The sequence below is a fragment of the Ruditapes philippinarum genome, unplaced genomic scaffold, assembly GCF_026571515.1.
Source record: "Ruditapes philippinarum isolate M1 unplaced genomic scaffold, ASM2657151v2 ctg2709_1_1_1_1, whole genome shotgun sequence".
Classification (NCBI taxonomy): Eukaryota; Metazoa; Mollusca; class Bivalvia; order Venerida; family Veneridae; genus Ruditapes; species Ruditapes philippinarum.
Window position 1 is genome coordinate 67,828 of NW_026860156.1, and position 17,189 is coordinate 85,016.

The 17,189-nt window shown below is 31.0% G+C and overlaps 1 protein-coding gene across 4 annotated transcripts in view; it reads left to right on the forward strand.

The window, feature by feature from the left end:
- The window catches only part of LOC132759065 (CAP-Gly domain-containing linker protein 1-like), a 108,907-nt gene that overhangs the window by 46,353 nt on the left and 45,365 nt on the right, over nucleotides 1-17,189 (forward strand). For 2 of the 4 annotated variants that reach the window (XM_060750787.1, XM_060750789.1), the window contains exons 8-11: nucleotides 725-1,886; nucleotides 2,873-2,961; nucleotides 3,787-3,874; nucleotides 4,938-4,973. In XM_060750787.1, coding sequence (XP_060606770.1) covers nucleotides 725-1,886; nucleotides 2,873-2,961; nucleotides 3,787-3,874; nucleotides 4,938-4,973 — 1,375 coding nt within the window. The remainder of the gene's footprint in view (nucleotides 1-724; nucleotides 1,887-2,872; nucleotides 2,962-3,786; nucleotides 3,875-4,937; nucleotides 4,974-17,189) is intronic. The other 2 variants (XM_060750790.1, XM_060750791.1) reach the window with 1 other exon arrangement.

Consider the following 17,189-nt stretch of genomic DNA (forward strand, 5'->3'; position numbering starts at 1 on the left):
AGCTTATTTATGAAAGAGGCATATGTTTTGTATTTTGAAGTCTGGTGCTCAACAATCAACAGATACAAAATGTTCACCAATATGTTCTTCTAGCATTACAGATCAATTAATTTTATTTTTTGCCATCAGATGTGTTTTTTTTCTCCTCCAACTGCCAGAAAAATTTGAGCATGACTAATTATATTTAATTTTAATGTAATATTAATTGAAAGCTGTAGCCAACCAGTCATTTCTGAAATTTTGGAGATAAAAGCATAATAGATTTATAGTAAAAAATGTTGCTTTTGAACATTCGATAAGAGTCTAGATAATTTGATTGCTCTGATTTTTTTGAATGGGCAGGTCCACTTTCCATCTCTGGAAGTGTCCATTATAAACTTTGAGAATAACATAAAGATTTTTTAAAGCCAACAGTATAGAGCCTGACTATACTGATATGAAAGGGTAATTTCTTTTGTTTCCATTTATTAATGAAATATACAGAGGGAATATTCAATGGAATATTGGCATAATAATATTATGAAACAAGAAACAACAGAATGTCATTTTGTGTTATTTTCATTTTGTTAACAACACCAAGGGACTACAAATACTTGATTGGATATTAAATGATATGTGTTACAGGCAGCCATTTTACCAAACTTTATGAAGACTGCTTTTCTATTATTATAATTTGTTCGATGTTTTGAATGACTATAGATTGTGTGATATTTTTTCTTTCTAGGCATTAAACTCTACCGTGACACTAGAAAGCAAGCAGAATGATACACTTACCGGAGATGGTGAGACTGACTCAACTTTTACCCTTAATGAATCTAATACTGAAAACTCTGAGGATAAAAATGACACAGAGGAAAATGTACCTATTGTAAACATTACTATTGAAGATAAAGAAGATGAGAAGAAAACTGAGCAAGATAAGAATGATAAAAAGAAAAATGAAAAACAAAAGACTCCAAAGAAAAAGAAGTTTAATGTAGTTAAAGATTTCAAGAAACCAAATACAACAAATGTGGTATCTAAGTTGTCAGAGTATTTAAAAGCACCACTTCCAGTTAAACCTAAAGAAGACAAGAGTAACACAGAGGAGTTTAAAAATAAAAGAAACTCGTTACGTGGTAAAATTGATTTGTCAAAAGTTACTAGTAAAATTGCAAACAAAAGTGTAATAGAAGAACCCAAGAAAACAAATGGAGAAATTGAAAAAGAGGCAGAGATTGTTGTTGAAAAAGAACCAGTAAAGAAAATCAAGAGAACCCCACCTAAAAGTAAATGGGATGCAATTATGTCTCAAATAGATAACAAAAAAGATCAAGTAAAACCAAAGACAGAAGTAAAGAGTAAAGTAGAAGCTTTTACCCATATTCCTCCTCCAGCCCCACCTAAGGAGAAAGAGATACCCAAACCTAAAAAAAGAATTTCATCTGCTATACCTGACTACAGCAAAGTTCAAAGCAAATTGAAATACACAGCCCCTCCACCAAAACCAAAGGTAGACGAGTCTCCAAATAGAAAAAGTACTGCTTCACCTAATAGAAAAAAGAATGAACTTAATAAACCTGTGAGTGACTCTCCAAGAAATAAACTTGATACCTCAAAAAGTAGTTCTCCAAACAGAAAAAGTAAGGATTCATCTCCATCCAGAGATAAGGAAAACATAGACAAGAACAGAAGGTCAAGCAGTATTATAAAGAATGACAGAGTTAGGAATCTGTCAGGAGATTCAGTGAGGAGACCATCAATAAAAGATAAGGCGGTTCATATTGACCTTGCAGACTCTCTGGATGGACGGGGAAGTGTGACTGGTACTGGGTCTGTTCTAAGCTCCAGACAAAGTAGCAGGACAGACATGAGTACCACTGAAGATGATGTAACAACACTAAAACGTAAGATTATGAACTATTTGTAAACTTTTTTTAATATCATAATAATAATCCAAATAATAATAATAATAATGATGATAATAATATTAGTAACTTTTGAAATCTGAATAAGTTTTAGAAAATTTTGTCATTCAAGGTCTTTCATGCTATAAAAGTCATAGAATGTAAGGGAATAAAATAGGAATGATTTTGTAAAAGCAAATAGGCTTGCTTTAAGAATTTCGAATCATCAGTAATATGTCTATAATACTGTGTAAAAGCATGTCCTTAAAACTATTTGTTCACATTTATTGCATTTTGAGAACTTATGTTGACCATTAAAGTTAATTAAATTCAAATCCTCACCATTAGTATGATTATACCAGTTGTCTTAGTATTCAAATGAGTAACACTAAACTTTGAAACAATTTATTTGAATATAGATGGTCTAAAAATTCTCCTCATAATATGTGGGTAGAAATTTTCGCAAAACCCTTGAAATTTTAAACAGTTTGATAACACTTGACGTTTGAATCATCAGTTTTATAAGCCTGGAGTAGATGTTTTATTGGATCTTGTTCAGATTGGAGAGAGTATGTGTGCAGATATACAGGTGTGCTGCAGGTAATATTATAGATGCAGCAAGAAAAGAAGAGTAAAAAAATGTTAAAGGTGCATCAGGTGCAAGTGAAGTTAAAGTATGCACAGGTCATGCTGCTTAGACTTTGTGATTTATTAAACAAACATTGACATTTCATTTAAACCAAATTGCCTGAAATGCAACCTTATTTTATAATGGCATTCACTAATTACTTTGTTTTTTTGATTGTGTATTAATTGGGTCACTAGTTTAGTATGTTGTTTGGTGCATTTTAAAGGCCTTACAGCTTCTGTCCTGCATATAACATGTTTTATATGATTCATAATACCTTTTCTTAATTGCCAAGTTTTTTAAAATTCAAAAAAATTTAAAAATATTTTTTGTAATTTATTGATTTGTTTTGTTTCAGAATTACCGCAGATTGAGCGGGCTATGTCTTTACAAGATAGGCGGGACAGCTCCAGTGCATTTAGTGAAATATCAGAATCTGGTTCCCAGGTAGGTCATGTGACATAATGCCACATAAAATAATTACTTTATTACTTTAATGTGTTGATGGCGAGACAGTGTCAGCATATTGCGTGAAATATCAGCCTTGATTAGTTATGTGACATAACTGACCATGCCATGTTACGATAATTCAATAATTCAAATAGTTATATATCTGCATTTTGTGAAATAATTTGTTTACTGTTTTCACTTATCTAGATTTAATGTTTTATTTAATTTTGTTATTTTATAAAGACATAGACATTTACTTAGTACAAGGAAAATTGTAAAATTATTGTGGAAAAATAAGGCATACTGTTCGTATGCTTTTTAAAGAATGAGAGTGGCAACGCTGTGTTAGTTTCAAGATATATCAGTGACCAATGGGATGAAGAGACAGGATTTGTTTTACACCAAAGACAATTACATCTAAGTTCATATCAATTTTTCTGAAATTACATAGCAAAGTGGACAAAAATTCTTTGTTTTACAATCACTAGCAAGTCAACTCTGTGTAAAAGGACTGAAAAATTAAAACATTGAAAACTTGTCGAAAATATCGCTAATTATGTATGTACATATCCGTTAAAAAATTTAACCAGAGAAGTCATCACATTTGTTGTATTAGATTCGACTGTTCTAATTTTGATGATGCTTTCAGTGTAGCAAATAGTGTTTCTAGCTCTATGTAAGTAAGTGATATTTGTTAAAGGACTATACTAAAGATGTGAAATCTGGATCATAGTTTGAAGATATGATTTAAATGTTAATATGATTTAGATTAAAATGTTTAACAATTCTGAATGCAGCAAATATTAATGTATTTCTTCACAGGTTACAGCCCAAGAAATGGAAATGAAGATACAGAAAGCTGCAGCCAATCAGAAAAGGAGAAAGAGTGCACTCCTCCCACCTTCAAATTGTGAGTTTATAGGCTGGCTCTGGATTGGCTGATATGATATTTATTTTTTTATTTTTTTTTCAAACTAACCCTCCTTATCAGAGTTATTACTAATTCTTGACTTTTGTATTTTTCTTGTGAATACATTTTTTAATAAACTTAGAGTTAATTTACTAATTTGATTGTAAAATACTACTCTACAGGATTTTATGCATGGTAAAAGAAACAATAACTTAATGTTTTCATTATTAACATTTACCAACTTTCAGCTGCTGAGGGTAACTAACATTGTTTTATACATTTTGCTAATTTATCACTGGACAAGGGAAATAACTCTCACAATGCATTTGCTTAATATTGCTTTGGGTATCATACACCTTTCATAGTTGTTCCCCTTTGTATGTAAAGTTGGCGGGGGTTCATGAAATGTGTATGATTGAAATATGAAACTCTTCTGAACATTGAACAATATAACCAGATCAATAAATAGGTAATTTGCAGACAGAAATTCACAAAATTTGTAAAAACTTTAAAGCAGAAATTTCCATTATAACATTTTATTATTTATCATGAAATTAAAATGTCTGACAAAATTCATTTTATGAGATAAAGCTTCACAAAACTACAGTCTGTTTAATTTCAATTTTTAGGTCTTGCAAAATATTATAGATTACATTGTGAATTGTTTGATAGAAGAAAATTCTTGAAAATAAGAAATTGCTCAACAGAATGACATTTATTTTGTTATTGGAAAGAAAATTATGTTGAATTCCCATGAAATTTTTTTGCTCCAAATTTGTTTAATGATTTTACAGAATTGAATGAAAAAAAATAAGTGTAGAGTGAAATATTAGAGTTGAGATTGTTAATGTAAGGAAGAGTTTTATAGAACTAATTTAACACGGTGTATTTGTCCTTCTCTTACCCATGCTGCTCTGTATAGCGCTAGATAGTTCTAGTAGTGGGGAAGGTGTTGTGCGGAAACCCGGCCCTAAGATTGTGAAGCCTGTGTTACGGCAGCAGTCTATGCCCTCGCCTCTTACCGTATCTTCCTCAACTAAACGTTCTATGTTTACTAACAAAGCTTCCACGGAGAAGGCTGTCACAAGGCGGTCTCGCTGTAAGTACATTCATACTTCATGTGTTGTTATCTTCTACGAGGAAATCTGTTCTTATGATTCATCAGATATATATAACCATCTAAATGTTCCATTTTATACATTTTTTTTAACGTTCAAAAACTTTCTTGGAACATAGTTATGCATTACATTTTTTATGCGAAAATCTTTCATAATTTGTTATCAAAGAGAACTGTTTCATGTGTTAAGATGAACTAAGTATTTAGATAACAAATAACAAATTTTAATGTGTTTTTATGTAGACATATTTACAAAATGTGGTACTGAGTTTTATCTCTGATTGCATTCTGTCTTTTTGGAGGCTGACCTGTGGCACTTGTATAGTGTCAGTGCATTCAGCACCTCCATGTACCAAGCTGTTACCTGCTCTAGTGTTGTACATTTTCTTGATACACCTTAACTTATAACATTACATAATTCCAAAGTTGGACAAATTTCATTTTCAACCAATGCATAGATCCCTGACCTGTCTAATTCTGATTATCAGATTAGTGGATACAATTAGAATTTCATCGCAGCCAACATATATGTCAAGTCAATGTTTGTTGTCAAATATATTGTTATTCAAATAAATGGTCAGAGTAGGGATCTATCAATACATGAGAATTCAATATTTTCATATTTTTGGTATTTTCGGCATTTTCATTAAAAGGTTTCCTTGGAGAAGATTTTAATTAGTCATTGTCATTTTCACCCATATTTTGTCTCTTCCACCTGGTACATAGTATATACTTGTTTGTCATTTTTTCACCCATATTCTTATACATATTACATTATACTGGTAGAATTTAGTTATATAGAATATCTTATCATTTTAAACACTTCAACAACATCTTTTCATAGGTTTGTTTCACAAATCTCTCTTCATTATCACATTACAATGTCTATTCATGTCAAGGAAACATTTAAATTATTATTATTTCCCTTTTTTTTGCAATCAGTTTATATATTTCTTTAAAAAAGCAAGCAAAATCAAGAGCAGAGGATTTTGTTTGAATTTACTTACATGCATAAGTTTCTGATAATAATAAAGACTTGATCAATAGAATATAAATATTTTATGAGTAGCAACTTCAGTAAAAATGTTGTTTTAGTGTAGTTATTGTTAGAAGTCTGTAAGTCAGTCCAGTAAGATTTTGTAGAGAATTTTTTTTCTGTGTTTACTTGGCATTTCTGTGGAAGTGGTTGTTTTGAAGTGTGTGAGGTGAATTTCTTTAGAGTTTTCATTATATGATGTTGTATGTAATACCCTACATTTTACTGTTTGATTGTGATTTACCTTTGATTTGTTGTGTGTGTGTGTGTTACTTCCAATTCTTTATATAGTGTTTATATATAATGAAAGTTAGTATTTATTGTGACAGAGGGATTTGAGAAAATAATTCAGATGTAGATCATTGGTGATTGGTAATTTGTTATTAAGCAGGTTGAATTAAAGTCCACATTATAAATTATGGTCGTTTTATTAAGGCTAATGGAGTTGATTAGACATGACAGGATATTTATCTGTAATACACCAATCAACTGTAATCTTGCCCTGCTGACCACCCCCACTCCCATCCCAAACCACCACCACTCCCATCCACACCATCCCCACTCCCATCCTCACCACCCCAAAACTCATCCCCAGCAGTACGGCAAATAACCAAATCTGTTACACTAGTCAAGGGTGTCACTGCACTGCTGTGCAGTTTGGGTGGGTTTTGTCTTGCCATCAAAATTTTTAATTATTTGTCCAGTTGGCTCACAATGGCTGTTTATGTTAGTAGGTAGGGGTTTGATAATTCAAAGTCCTCGTTACTCCCTGGAGATAAGGGATCAGGGATACAATTGAATGGTGTATTGCTATTTTCGCTTTTATGTGAGTTTTTTTTTATGACAATCATTATTAGACCTATAGAGAAAGAATAAAAAATTAAATAATTTAAAAGCCTGTGTGCTTTAGGTTTATAAATTGACACAAATTTTGACATGATTTTAGAATACCACCTGTATAGCTGAAGTTTAATATTGACTATAAATTACAATATTATGTTTCATTTCTGGTGTCCCTTTTGTTTTAAATAATTAAATATTATAACTTGATACTTTCATTTTGTTATCTGACACATATAGTATTACACTTATCACTTAAACTGAAAAAATGTGTATTTGTTTAAGCAGAGATTTATCATTTTATAAGTTCATTATTTAAGTAAAATTGATAGGTTAAAAATGGGACTTGTCTATTTTAGCCAAGGGATCCAGCTTTTTGGTAAATTTTATAGAAAATCCTTGCTTATAGCAAATTATGGAGAAAATGTTTTCCCATAGGTACATATCAAATGCTAAATTTAAGCATTTGATAAGGATTTGCTGCTGTGGTGGGCATATGTAAGCCGTTGTTTCCTTGAGCAAGAAACTTTACATTTCATTGCTTTCCTGCATTGGATCGGAGAGTGTTTCAATAACTAAACTAAATGCTTTTGAACTCAACTTTGATATGGACATACATTACCAGACATTATAATAAAGATATCACATTTTCTCGAGACATTATTTACAGCAATTATTTAATACTTCACAAGGGTAATTAATATTTCATGGTTTTTATATTGTAAGCTATAAACATACTAAACTGTTATAATATATTAACATATTTTTTCAAGTTCATTGCTCTCTAACAAGAGGGATTATTATAATTAGTATACGATATAGCATGGATTAAGTTGTGACTTTGATTTTATAACATGGTATACAATGACTGACATGGTCGTGTGAGGTGACATTGTGAGGTATAAACTCTATAATTATTGTCAATGTTGTCAGTTATTTGGCCAATACATTATGCAAATTTTATACTGTATGAAAAAAGTTTTCAATTTAAGAGATTTTTATATTATACTTGTCTCAACAATCTGATTATAGTCTGGCAGTAATAAAGATAAAAGAAATTATTATGTTGTCAACAGAGCATAATGGTCCCCTAAGCTTTAAATTATTATAAGATTATCTTTGACAAAAGTCAAGTGAATTATTCTAGCATCCTCCTCATTGGCACATGTTATGATGTGGAGAAGTTGACTCTCACTTGAGGAGAATTACCAAAAAGGATCAGGGGTGCTTTTCACTCATGTACTTGTGTTATCATAACTCGTGTTTGAACGTTACTTTTTGCGTAAGCAGAACTTACATTTTATTTGCGTTTCACTAAACTTTCTTAGCTAAGCATTTGCATAGGTTTAAATGTAAAGTTACACTCACTTAGTTTAGTGAAACGCACCTAATATACATTTGCGTTTAGCGTAAGTCCAAATTTACTTAAAAAGTTTTTTACGCTACACTTACAGAATGTTAGTGAAACGCTCGCCAGGACTGTAGTACTGGTACAACTTCAATGAATACAGGTCCAGATTGTGAGCATGTTAAAGTGTCATAAGCTAAATATCGTAATGAATTATTTTTTTTTCAGCACATTTAGATAGAGGAATAAATTTCTATGCATTAGTATGACTGTTCTCTGAACAAGTAAATTGTCCTGTGACTGTAAAATCAACAGGGGTAGTAGTGAATGAACATTTAAAATTCTATAAAATTTGATGGGTTTGATGAACAAATGTATATCTATCAGTAGGTGCTCTGTTATTAGTGATTCTCAATTTGTTAAATTGCAAGTTATAAATTACTCTTCCTTTGTCCAAGGTACTTTGTTTTATGTATTCTAATGACCATTTCACCTAGAATTCAACTTTTAAAATTCAGTCTGTAATAATTATTCAGAAGATTTAGATTGGTTTTACTTCAATAACCTATCATTAGAGTGATAGTATACCACTATGTTTGAAAATAGAATAGAAACTTAAACAGTTTTGAAATTTACACACCTTTTCAGCAGTGCAAATACTAGAAAAGACTAAAATAATATGTTTATTTTGGCCATGATTTATTTACCAAAGATTTCTATTGATAAATGCAGAGTTGCATTAAATTAGAGAAAAAACAAACTCCAGGTGATCTAAATAGTTATAGAACATAGTATATTGATATTTTAATATCACATTTTACGATTAATTGAATTTTAATGAAAAGACTAAAAAGACTTGAAGTGGACATTTTGTACAAACTTTAGGTTATTTATATTGGGTATTAATTCTGTATTTACACCTTAGCGAGAGAATAAATTCGTAACAATTTAAATATACGTATTAATTTTTCACACAATATTATCCACTACAAACGGGTAGTTATACAGTAAAGGTAGGGTAGTTATACAGTAAAGGTATCGTAAACTATGATTACTGATTACTACACAAGATTAGAGCGTAAATTGGGCAGTTTTACGCTGTGGATCAAGTATATATGAAAGGGGGGTAATTGACGTGCGTGTGACAGGGTTGTTTTGAACGGGGGGGACCTTTATATTGATAATCTTCCTTTTATATACATGATACGGGTTATCCTAATCTATTGTGATTTAAAAGAACAGTGCATTTCTCTGAGATTTATGGAATTAACATTTTATTGAAATGGTTTTACATTAGATTTGGATTAGGATTTGGCCTATTTTAAAACATCAGCATTTGAATATATACCTTTCATTTATATATCTGCATGAAAATAAGGAAATAAGATTTTTACCAAAAAATATGGATTTTACTCATAAAAATATGGATTTTATCCATAAAAATATGGATTTTGACCATAAAAATATGGATTTTGACTAGACACGAAACTTTCAAGTATGATATTGTGTTTCCTTGAAACTGCATATAAAAGATACTGAAATTAAGTTGAATTTTTTGAAGAAAAGTGTCATATGTGCATTCTTGTGGGAAAATTTATTTTAAGGAATAAAAAGAAAACTTATCACAAATGAATGTCAGTGTATATATGGATAGTATACACTGATTGATATATCTGTAAACGCTTTATTGTCACACTTTGTTGCTTTTCTTATATATGTTTAAAACTTTTATATACAAACTGTGCGACCATCATATAAACCTTAAAATTTGCAAAGTGTTTTTTAGTGGGGGATGTATTAATTTTTCTACACCATGAAAAAAAATTTCACTTTATCAACATAATGGAAATAGATTTATTAGCAAGATTTGATGAAATTTTTGTTTATTAAGCATTGAAAGTACATAAATATTAATGGAAAAAGTAGGTTAATTTACATTTTTAAATGAAAGCTCATCTAAATGGACTAGCGTGAAGGATGTTTTTAGCCTGAAAAGGATGTTGGAAAATGTGATAGAGTTATGTGTTCAAAGTGAAGAATTTGCATATTATTTCATAGAAAAAAAATAGGGGTTACTTTGATCAGCTGTGAATATTTGTAGAAAAAGGTTATAAAAAAGACGTCATGAGGTTTAAGATATTGATGTGTAACAATGGTGCTGATTTTAACAATTCTGACGCTCATAGTGTCCTGGTTTTATCATAACTTTTACGATTATTTCACATTTTTCTGCGGAATGTATGTGACAATAAATATCGTCGACAAGGCGTGTGATTTGGCTGATCACATGACCAATGAGGTAGCAGATACAGAGGAAGTTTTCGAGGAATGTTACGAAGAATTGTACCCAACTGCCCCACTTGCAAAACCTGAAATATTTGGTAAGTTACTTTTTGACATGGAAAAAAAAATATCCAGCAGTAATATTGTTTAACGGTTAGTTTAATTCATATGAAAATTTGACTCTGTTTAATATGAAAATTTGACAAGGCTCAGTGGGCTGCATCATATATTAGCTATTTGTCTTTTATCTGTTCATATTACATAAAGAAGGTACAAATTTGATCTTGTATGTTCATAAGACCTTTAATGTTTTTGTTGTAATCTCAAAAAATGTGTATTTAAGGTTTATAGACCTGCTTGTGTCTCAGTTTGGAGTCAGTGGTGCATATTGCTGTAAATGTTACTGTTTGATATTAATCAACATTTCAAATGCCTTTAATAATATCCTCTACTACCTAAGTCTAAATGTTAATATTAGTGATTACTTGCAAAAGCAATAGGGTAGTATTTGCTACACTGATTTTGTATTACCTGCAATATGACTATTCTAAGGGAGACAACTATTATTGTCTTCATTTAGTACTCTCGTAGTTCTCTCTCTTATTTAATAATAAATGCATAATTGCCTGTCATCCCTTTAAACTAGAAGCCAGTAGCAGTTAGTGTTAATGAGACCTGATTGGGAAACTCATTATCATTGAAGTGGACACACATATTTCTTGGTTCATTTGGAATTTTTTCTTTGATTGCCTCTTTGTTTTGAGCTGTCTTAATCTATTTAACAGTTGGCAAAGTTTGGTAACAATATAAGTGTGACCTCCAGAAAATCTTGTGGAATTCTTCTAAGCTTTTTACTCAGAATAACTTCTGGTGTCTTATTTCAAAACAATTATTTACACTGCTGAAAGGTGGCATATTGAAAGATGAAAAACTATATTTTAAGCACATGTAATGATGTGTTTAACATTAAATAGATATGTAAAAGCAAGTTTTCAACCCTTTAAAACACTTATAAATGTTAATTACTGTATTCACTGCACTGGGAACTGTACTGTCTTAAGATACATAACCCTAGTATATTTTCCCCTTAACACCCTATGTATGTATATACACTTGCAAACTCCTACACATCATATTTATAGGTCTTTGACCAAAATCTCTAACTTAAACAAGAATTGAAAAATGTGGAGCAAAACTGGGACTTTTAATGTAAGAGCTACATGGCATTGATGGAAGGGACCTTCAGTGTAAGAGCTAAATTGCATTGGTGAAATAATTAGCAAACCTGAGACCTTCAATATAAGGACTAAATGGCATTGGTGGAATAAGGTTCAATGTAAGACCTAAATGGCATTTGTGGAATAAGGAGCAAACCTGGGGCCTTCAATATAAGAACTAAATGGCATTGGTGGAATAAGGAGCAAACCTGGGACCTTCAATATAAGAGCTAAATGGCATTGGTGACATAAGGTTCAATATAAGAGCTAAATGGCATTGTTGTAATAAGAAGCAAACTCGGGACCTTCAATAATAAGAGCTATTATTGGCATTGGTGGAATAAGGAGCAAACCTGAACCTTCAATATAGAGACTAAATGGCATTGGTGGAATAAGAAGCAAACCGCGGATCGACTTCAATATAAGAGCTATAGTGGCATTGCGTGAATAAGGAGCAAACCTGAGACCTTCAATATAAGAGCTATATGGCATGGTGGAATTAAGGAAGCAAACCTGAGCAACTCTCAATATAAGCAGCTAAATGGCAATGTTGGAATAAGAAGCCATAACTCGGGACCTTCATATAAGAGCTTTATATGGCATTGGTGAATAAGGAGCAAACCTGAGACCTTCAATATAAGAGCTATAATGGCATTGGTGGAATAAGGAGCAAACCTGAGACCTTCAATATAAGAGCTATATGGCATTGGTGGAATAAGGAGCAAACCTGAGACCTTCAATATAAGAGCTATATGGCATTGGTGGAATAAGGAGCAAACCTGAGACCTTCAATATAAGAGCTAAATGGCATTAGTGGAATAAGGAGCAAACCTGAGATCTTCAACTTAAGTGTTAAATTAGTTGAATTTGGAGCAAGCCTGGAACCTTATGATTAATGTCAAAAGTTTAAACTTTTTATGCCCACATAAATACAGTTTGTTTTGATTTTAAGTTCAGAACCAATTCCATAAACATGTATAATGGTAGAACTTTTATTAATACTTACAAGTAAGTTATTGTTCAAAATGTGAAAATGTATATAAAGTTATTAGAAATAATGATAACTGCAAACATTTCAATATGTTTATTGGCTTGGTTGATCATGTTTATATTATTTCACTGTTTATTTTCTTTGTTCCTGCTTGGATGTCTGGAAAATATATTTTAATCCTTTTATTACTGGTAACCATAGGGTTCAGGGCAGGAAGTAATTAAAGACTCAGCTCATCTGTAAATATAACCGTTATAATTACTTCAACCAATCTATCATCTCCTGTAAAAAAGCTTTCCTAAATACATCTTTTTACTTGTTTTTAATTGTTTCCATGTGCGAAATGTTAAAACACATGTGGATCCAGTAATTTATTGAAGCAGGAAGAAAATCCTTGTTGTTAATACCTTCACTTTGGGTTCTGAGATTCATCAAATGTTTTGGGAAGTTTTTTTTAATGGCTTGCTTTTTTTGGGATTTAAGATATGGTTGATGATGATTGATTAATAATTAGGGAATAGTGGATAAAGCACTAGATTGTTGAGAAGTTTTCCTTGGTATGTGTGCAGTCTATTGTTGTATTATATTGAAGTAGTCCTTTTTACTATTAAAGCTTTTTTTGTCTAAATCTATAAAGTAGTTATTTGTTTTTCATAATGATATGCATTGCATATATGTTGTTGGAAGAAATCTACAGGTACATGCTTTGCTCAAGTCTGCAACTAATTAAATGTCTAAAGATTTTCTTCAAAAATGCAAAATGGGAATTAAGAAGTGGATCATTAAATTAGATTTGAGACTGCTGTAAGGAAAATAATTCTAGCGTAATTCCTAGTACATGCATTTGGTGCAGAATTTTCTGTTTCGTTGATGATATACCAAATGGTAGATATAAAGTACACAGCTTCTTTGCTAGGTTTTCAAAGTCCAACTAACTATGTTAAGGACATAATATTATAGTTCTTTGATGCATGATTTAGTTTTAAGCACACAAAAAGTTAAGTTAATTAAAATTTTAATATAGTCAATTACCAATTGACCACACAAAAAGTTATCAGCTTAGTCAATCACCCAATCCTCACCTCAAAGCAGCAATAGTCACAATATGGTCAACGTTATTGGGCTGCAGTACGGTAAGTGATGTCCTCAGTCCTCGGTCATGAACTATATTATGCCCATGAATACATAATGGAGAATTCAAAAGTAACACAAATTTTAATCTTTTGCTAATATCAGATAACTTCACTTTGCACTTCCTTGTATCATACCAAAGTGTGCCAAAACATTTTTTTCTCATAAGAAAACATACAAAAATAAGGTTATAAGATAACCCATGGTGCTGAAAATTGGCATCTTGTCATTTCATTGAGGCATTTTAAACTATAGACCCAGCAAGCCTGCATCAGTGACATTAACTTTGTATGATAACAAACAGTTTGCTAACAGCACTAATTTCATCTTATCAGCGTTATTTTATCTCTAAACTCTCTCCTATCATGTTTTTACCTGACAGTTCTCTGTAGGAATTTATTGCGAAAACACTTAAAAAAGAACACAAAATTGTAATACAATGAGATAAGAATAAATCAGAAAACAAAGAAAAACAATTCCACAAGGATTAACATCTGGGAATACATTGGCATAATTTGTTTCTGTCTTGAAATATACATGAAAATTAATCTATTCTAAAACAAATGATTTTTAACTGAATATCATTAACATTTCTTATTTAAGTTAATTTCAGTAGTAATGATATTATATTTCGACAGTTATTTCAGTGCATAATTAAAGGTTCCAGCACTGTGATACATTTCATTTTATAAAAAATACCTGTTAAAATGTTAAACCACTGAAGCAATAATTAAAGTATAAATTGTACATAGTTTTACTACTGGAAATAGAATTATAACGGAAATGCAGCGATTGCATATTCAAACTTGTCTAACAGCTGGTATATATTGCCCTGCAAACGTTACATAAAAAACTGGCTCCATTTTCATTTCAAAAATGAAAAACAGGTTTTCTGCAATCACGTTTTCCGCACACTTGTATGTTAACAAGTTCTTCAATTTCATTCACATCAACTTCATGTATGTCTGTTGTTTGGTTTGATATCATAGTCTTTGAAATCCACCTATAGTCTTTCAAATTTTTACCTTCACCTTTATCTTTGAAATTCAACTGTAACTTGTCTACAAATGTAATTACTCTTCATTGAAATTGATATTTTTGAATTGTGAATGCTATTTGAAAGTGCTAGTTATTTTGTGTTAAAGAAAGTTATTAATAGAAAATTAAAGTTTGTTAATATTTGCACTTTTTAAAGATCGCTACTTTAATTAAACTTCCCATGCATGCATTGAAACACATGCATGAAGTTAGAGGAGGAAGTAATTTGGTTAACACAGACAGGTTTCTAGTTACCTTCCTACATTCATATAACCTGCTTTATCAGCATGCTGTCCACAACTTTATTATAAACCTTTCCTGCATCCATCATTTTCTCAGATGATGGATACCCCTCCATGCTCTTATTTTCGTATATGTGCAGGGTGGTGTTTAAAATATATATACAGTACTGTACAACAAGATTTTTTGGTTGATTAAAATTTTGCCAGCAGCTAGTAACTTGAATTTTAAGTTTTGATATTTCTTTTTTTAAATGTTAAAGACCTGGTAAGGTAACAACTGTTAAGAAAAAAAAAACAAATATAAAGATGTTGTGAGTAAGAAATTCAAGTATCAATTTCACCTAGACTGTGATAATTTCATTTCTTTGCCTGTTGTTATTTTTTAATAGTAAGAATATTACTTATTATAAAAGTACTTACATGGACTTTTTATAACAAGTTGGTTTGTTATCAAATTTAAGAACAATTAAATTTACTATAATTTACAAAAATGCAGGTATTTTTTCATGCTACATTTTGAATTTTATTTTATTATATAGAAATAACAAAGATAGGTAGGTAACTTGTGGTTATCACAGAAAAAAAGATCAACACTAAAGCCACTAATGTTAAAAAGAAAGACATTACCAATATTGACCGTTGTCAACATGGTCCAAACAACAACAGTTATGTCAAAGAAGACCAATAAGGTGTGGTCAACTGTTCAACAAAATTGCAATGCACAGTGCATTATGAAATTGTCAGGCTTTTGACCCTCTGATGTTTTGTTTGAATTAAATTATAATGTGCAACTTTGAATTGGATTATTTATTGGTTTTTTCAAAGATGTCCATAAAATGATGTACACACTAAAAGCTGAAAATGATGGTTCAGTACTTTAACAGACAAAATTGCAGTGTCCTGAGGTTTAATAACTGTTGGTTGCATAATTAGTCTACAACTGACAAAATTCAATTAAAACAGCAAAATACAACATTGAGTAGTTATGAAAAAAAACAAAACAACAACAACAATTAACTTTATATTAATTACAATAAAATATCCTGCAATAAAAAGATATTGTTTGGAAAGTCTGTCACACTCTTTAGTCATACTATGATATTTCAACTGCATTATAACCTTGTTATTCAATTAGCAACTTGAAAAAAAAAAGTATTTCCAGAAAAGCAGTCACTGTTTACAGTAGATGCTATTGTTTGAAAGGAAAATTGTATGTGAGAGGGAGATAGAGAAAAAAAGGCAGAAAGGAATAGAAAGCAGTAGCGTATGAAATATTGATGTGAAAATTGAGCCAGAAGCTCTTGATATACCAGTCAGTGGTAAACTGGTGTGCCTGTCAGTGTTTCCAGGGGGGGCTTATCAGTCAGTAATGTATGTGTTTTAGTGATGGAAAAAATACTTGTGGGACATTTTTTGAAAGAAAGGAATAGGGACAAAAAGGGGGCATTGGATTCATAAAGGAAAATGATTTAGCTTTTGAGATTTATCAAAGTGGACTGCTCTGTATTTCTTTTGATGCTTCTGCTTTAATATTTTCGTTTATAAACATTATTATAACTAAGCATAAACATAGCATCGGTTCTAAGACTTTTATATACTTTATTTCATTTTGAAGCAGAAGATTTTCGGATTTTTGGTTTAATTCAAAGCAAGGAAGATATTGATGCAACATTTCGCTTTGCTGAAGCTAAGTTTGTCCAGTTCAGAGAGAAGTCTTTAAATAATTGCATTGTTTTGCAATCAGTCTGGATGACATTTTAGGCAGCTGGGCAAAGTCAAGGACCACTGGACAAGAGAGACTGTTATGAAAAGTGAAACAATTTCAGAGAGAAGGAATTTGATACAAACAAGGAGGTTTATGTTACAATATTATTTGATGTTATAAAATCATGATAAAAGATTTGTAATTGGTATGTACAGTCTTATGTTACATTGAACAGGTAGTTTCGTTCTACATGGTTATTATTGTAGACTAATTGAGGCTAATTAATGGATGATAAAAATTGTCCCGGAGGCATTTACAAGGCAGGAGTTTGGTGCATTGCTCTTGTATGACAATGATTTGCTTGTCA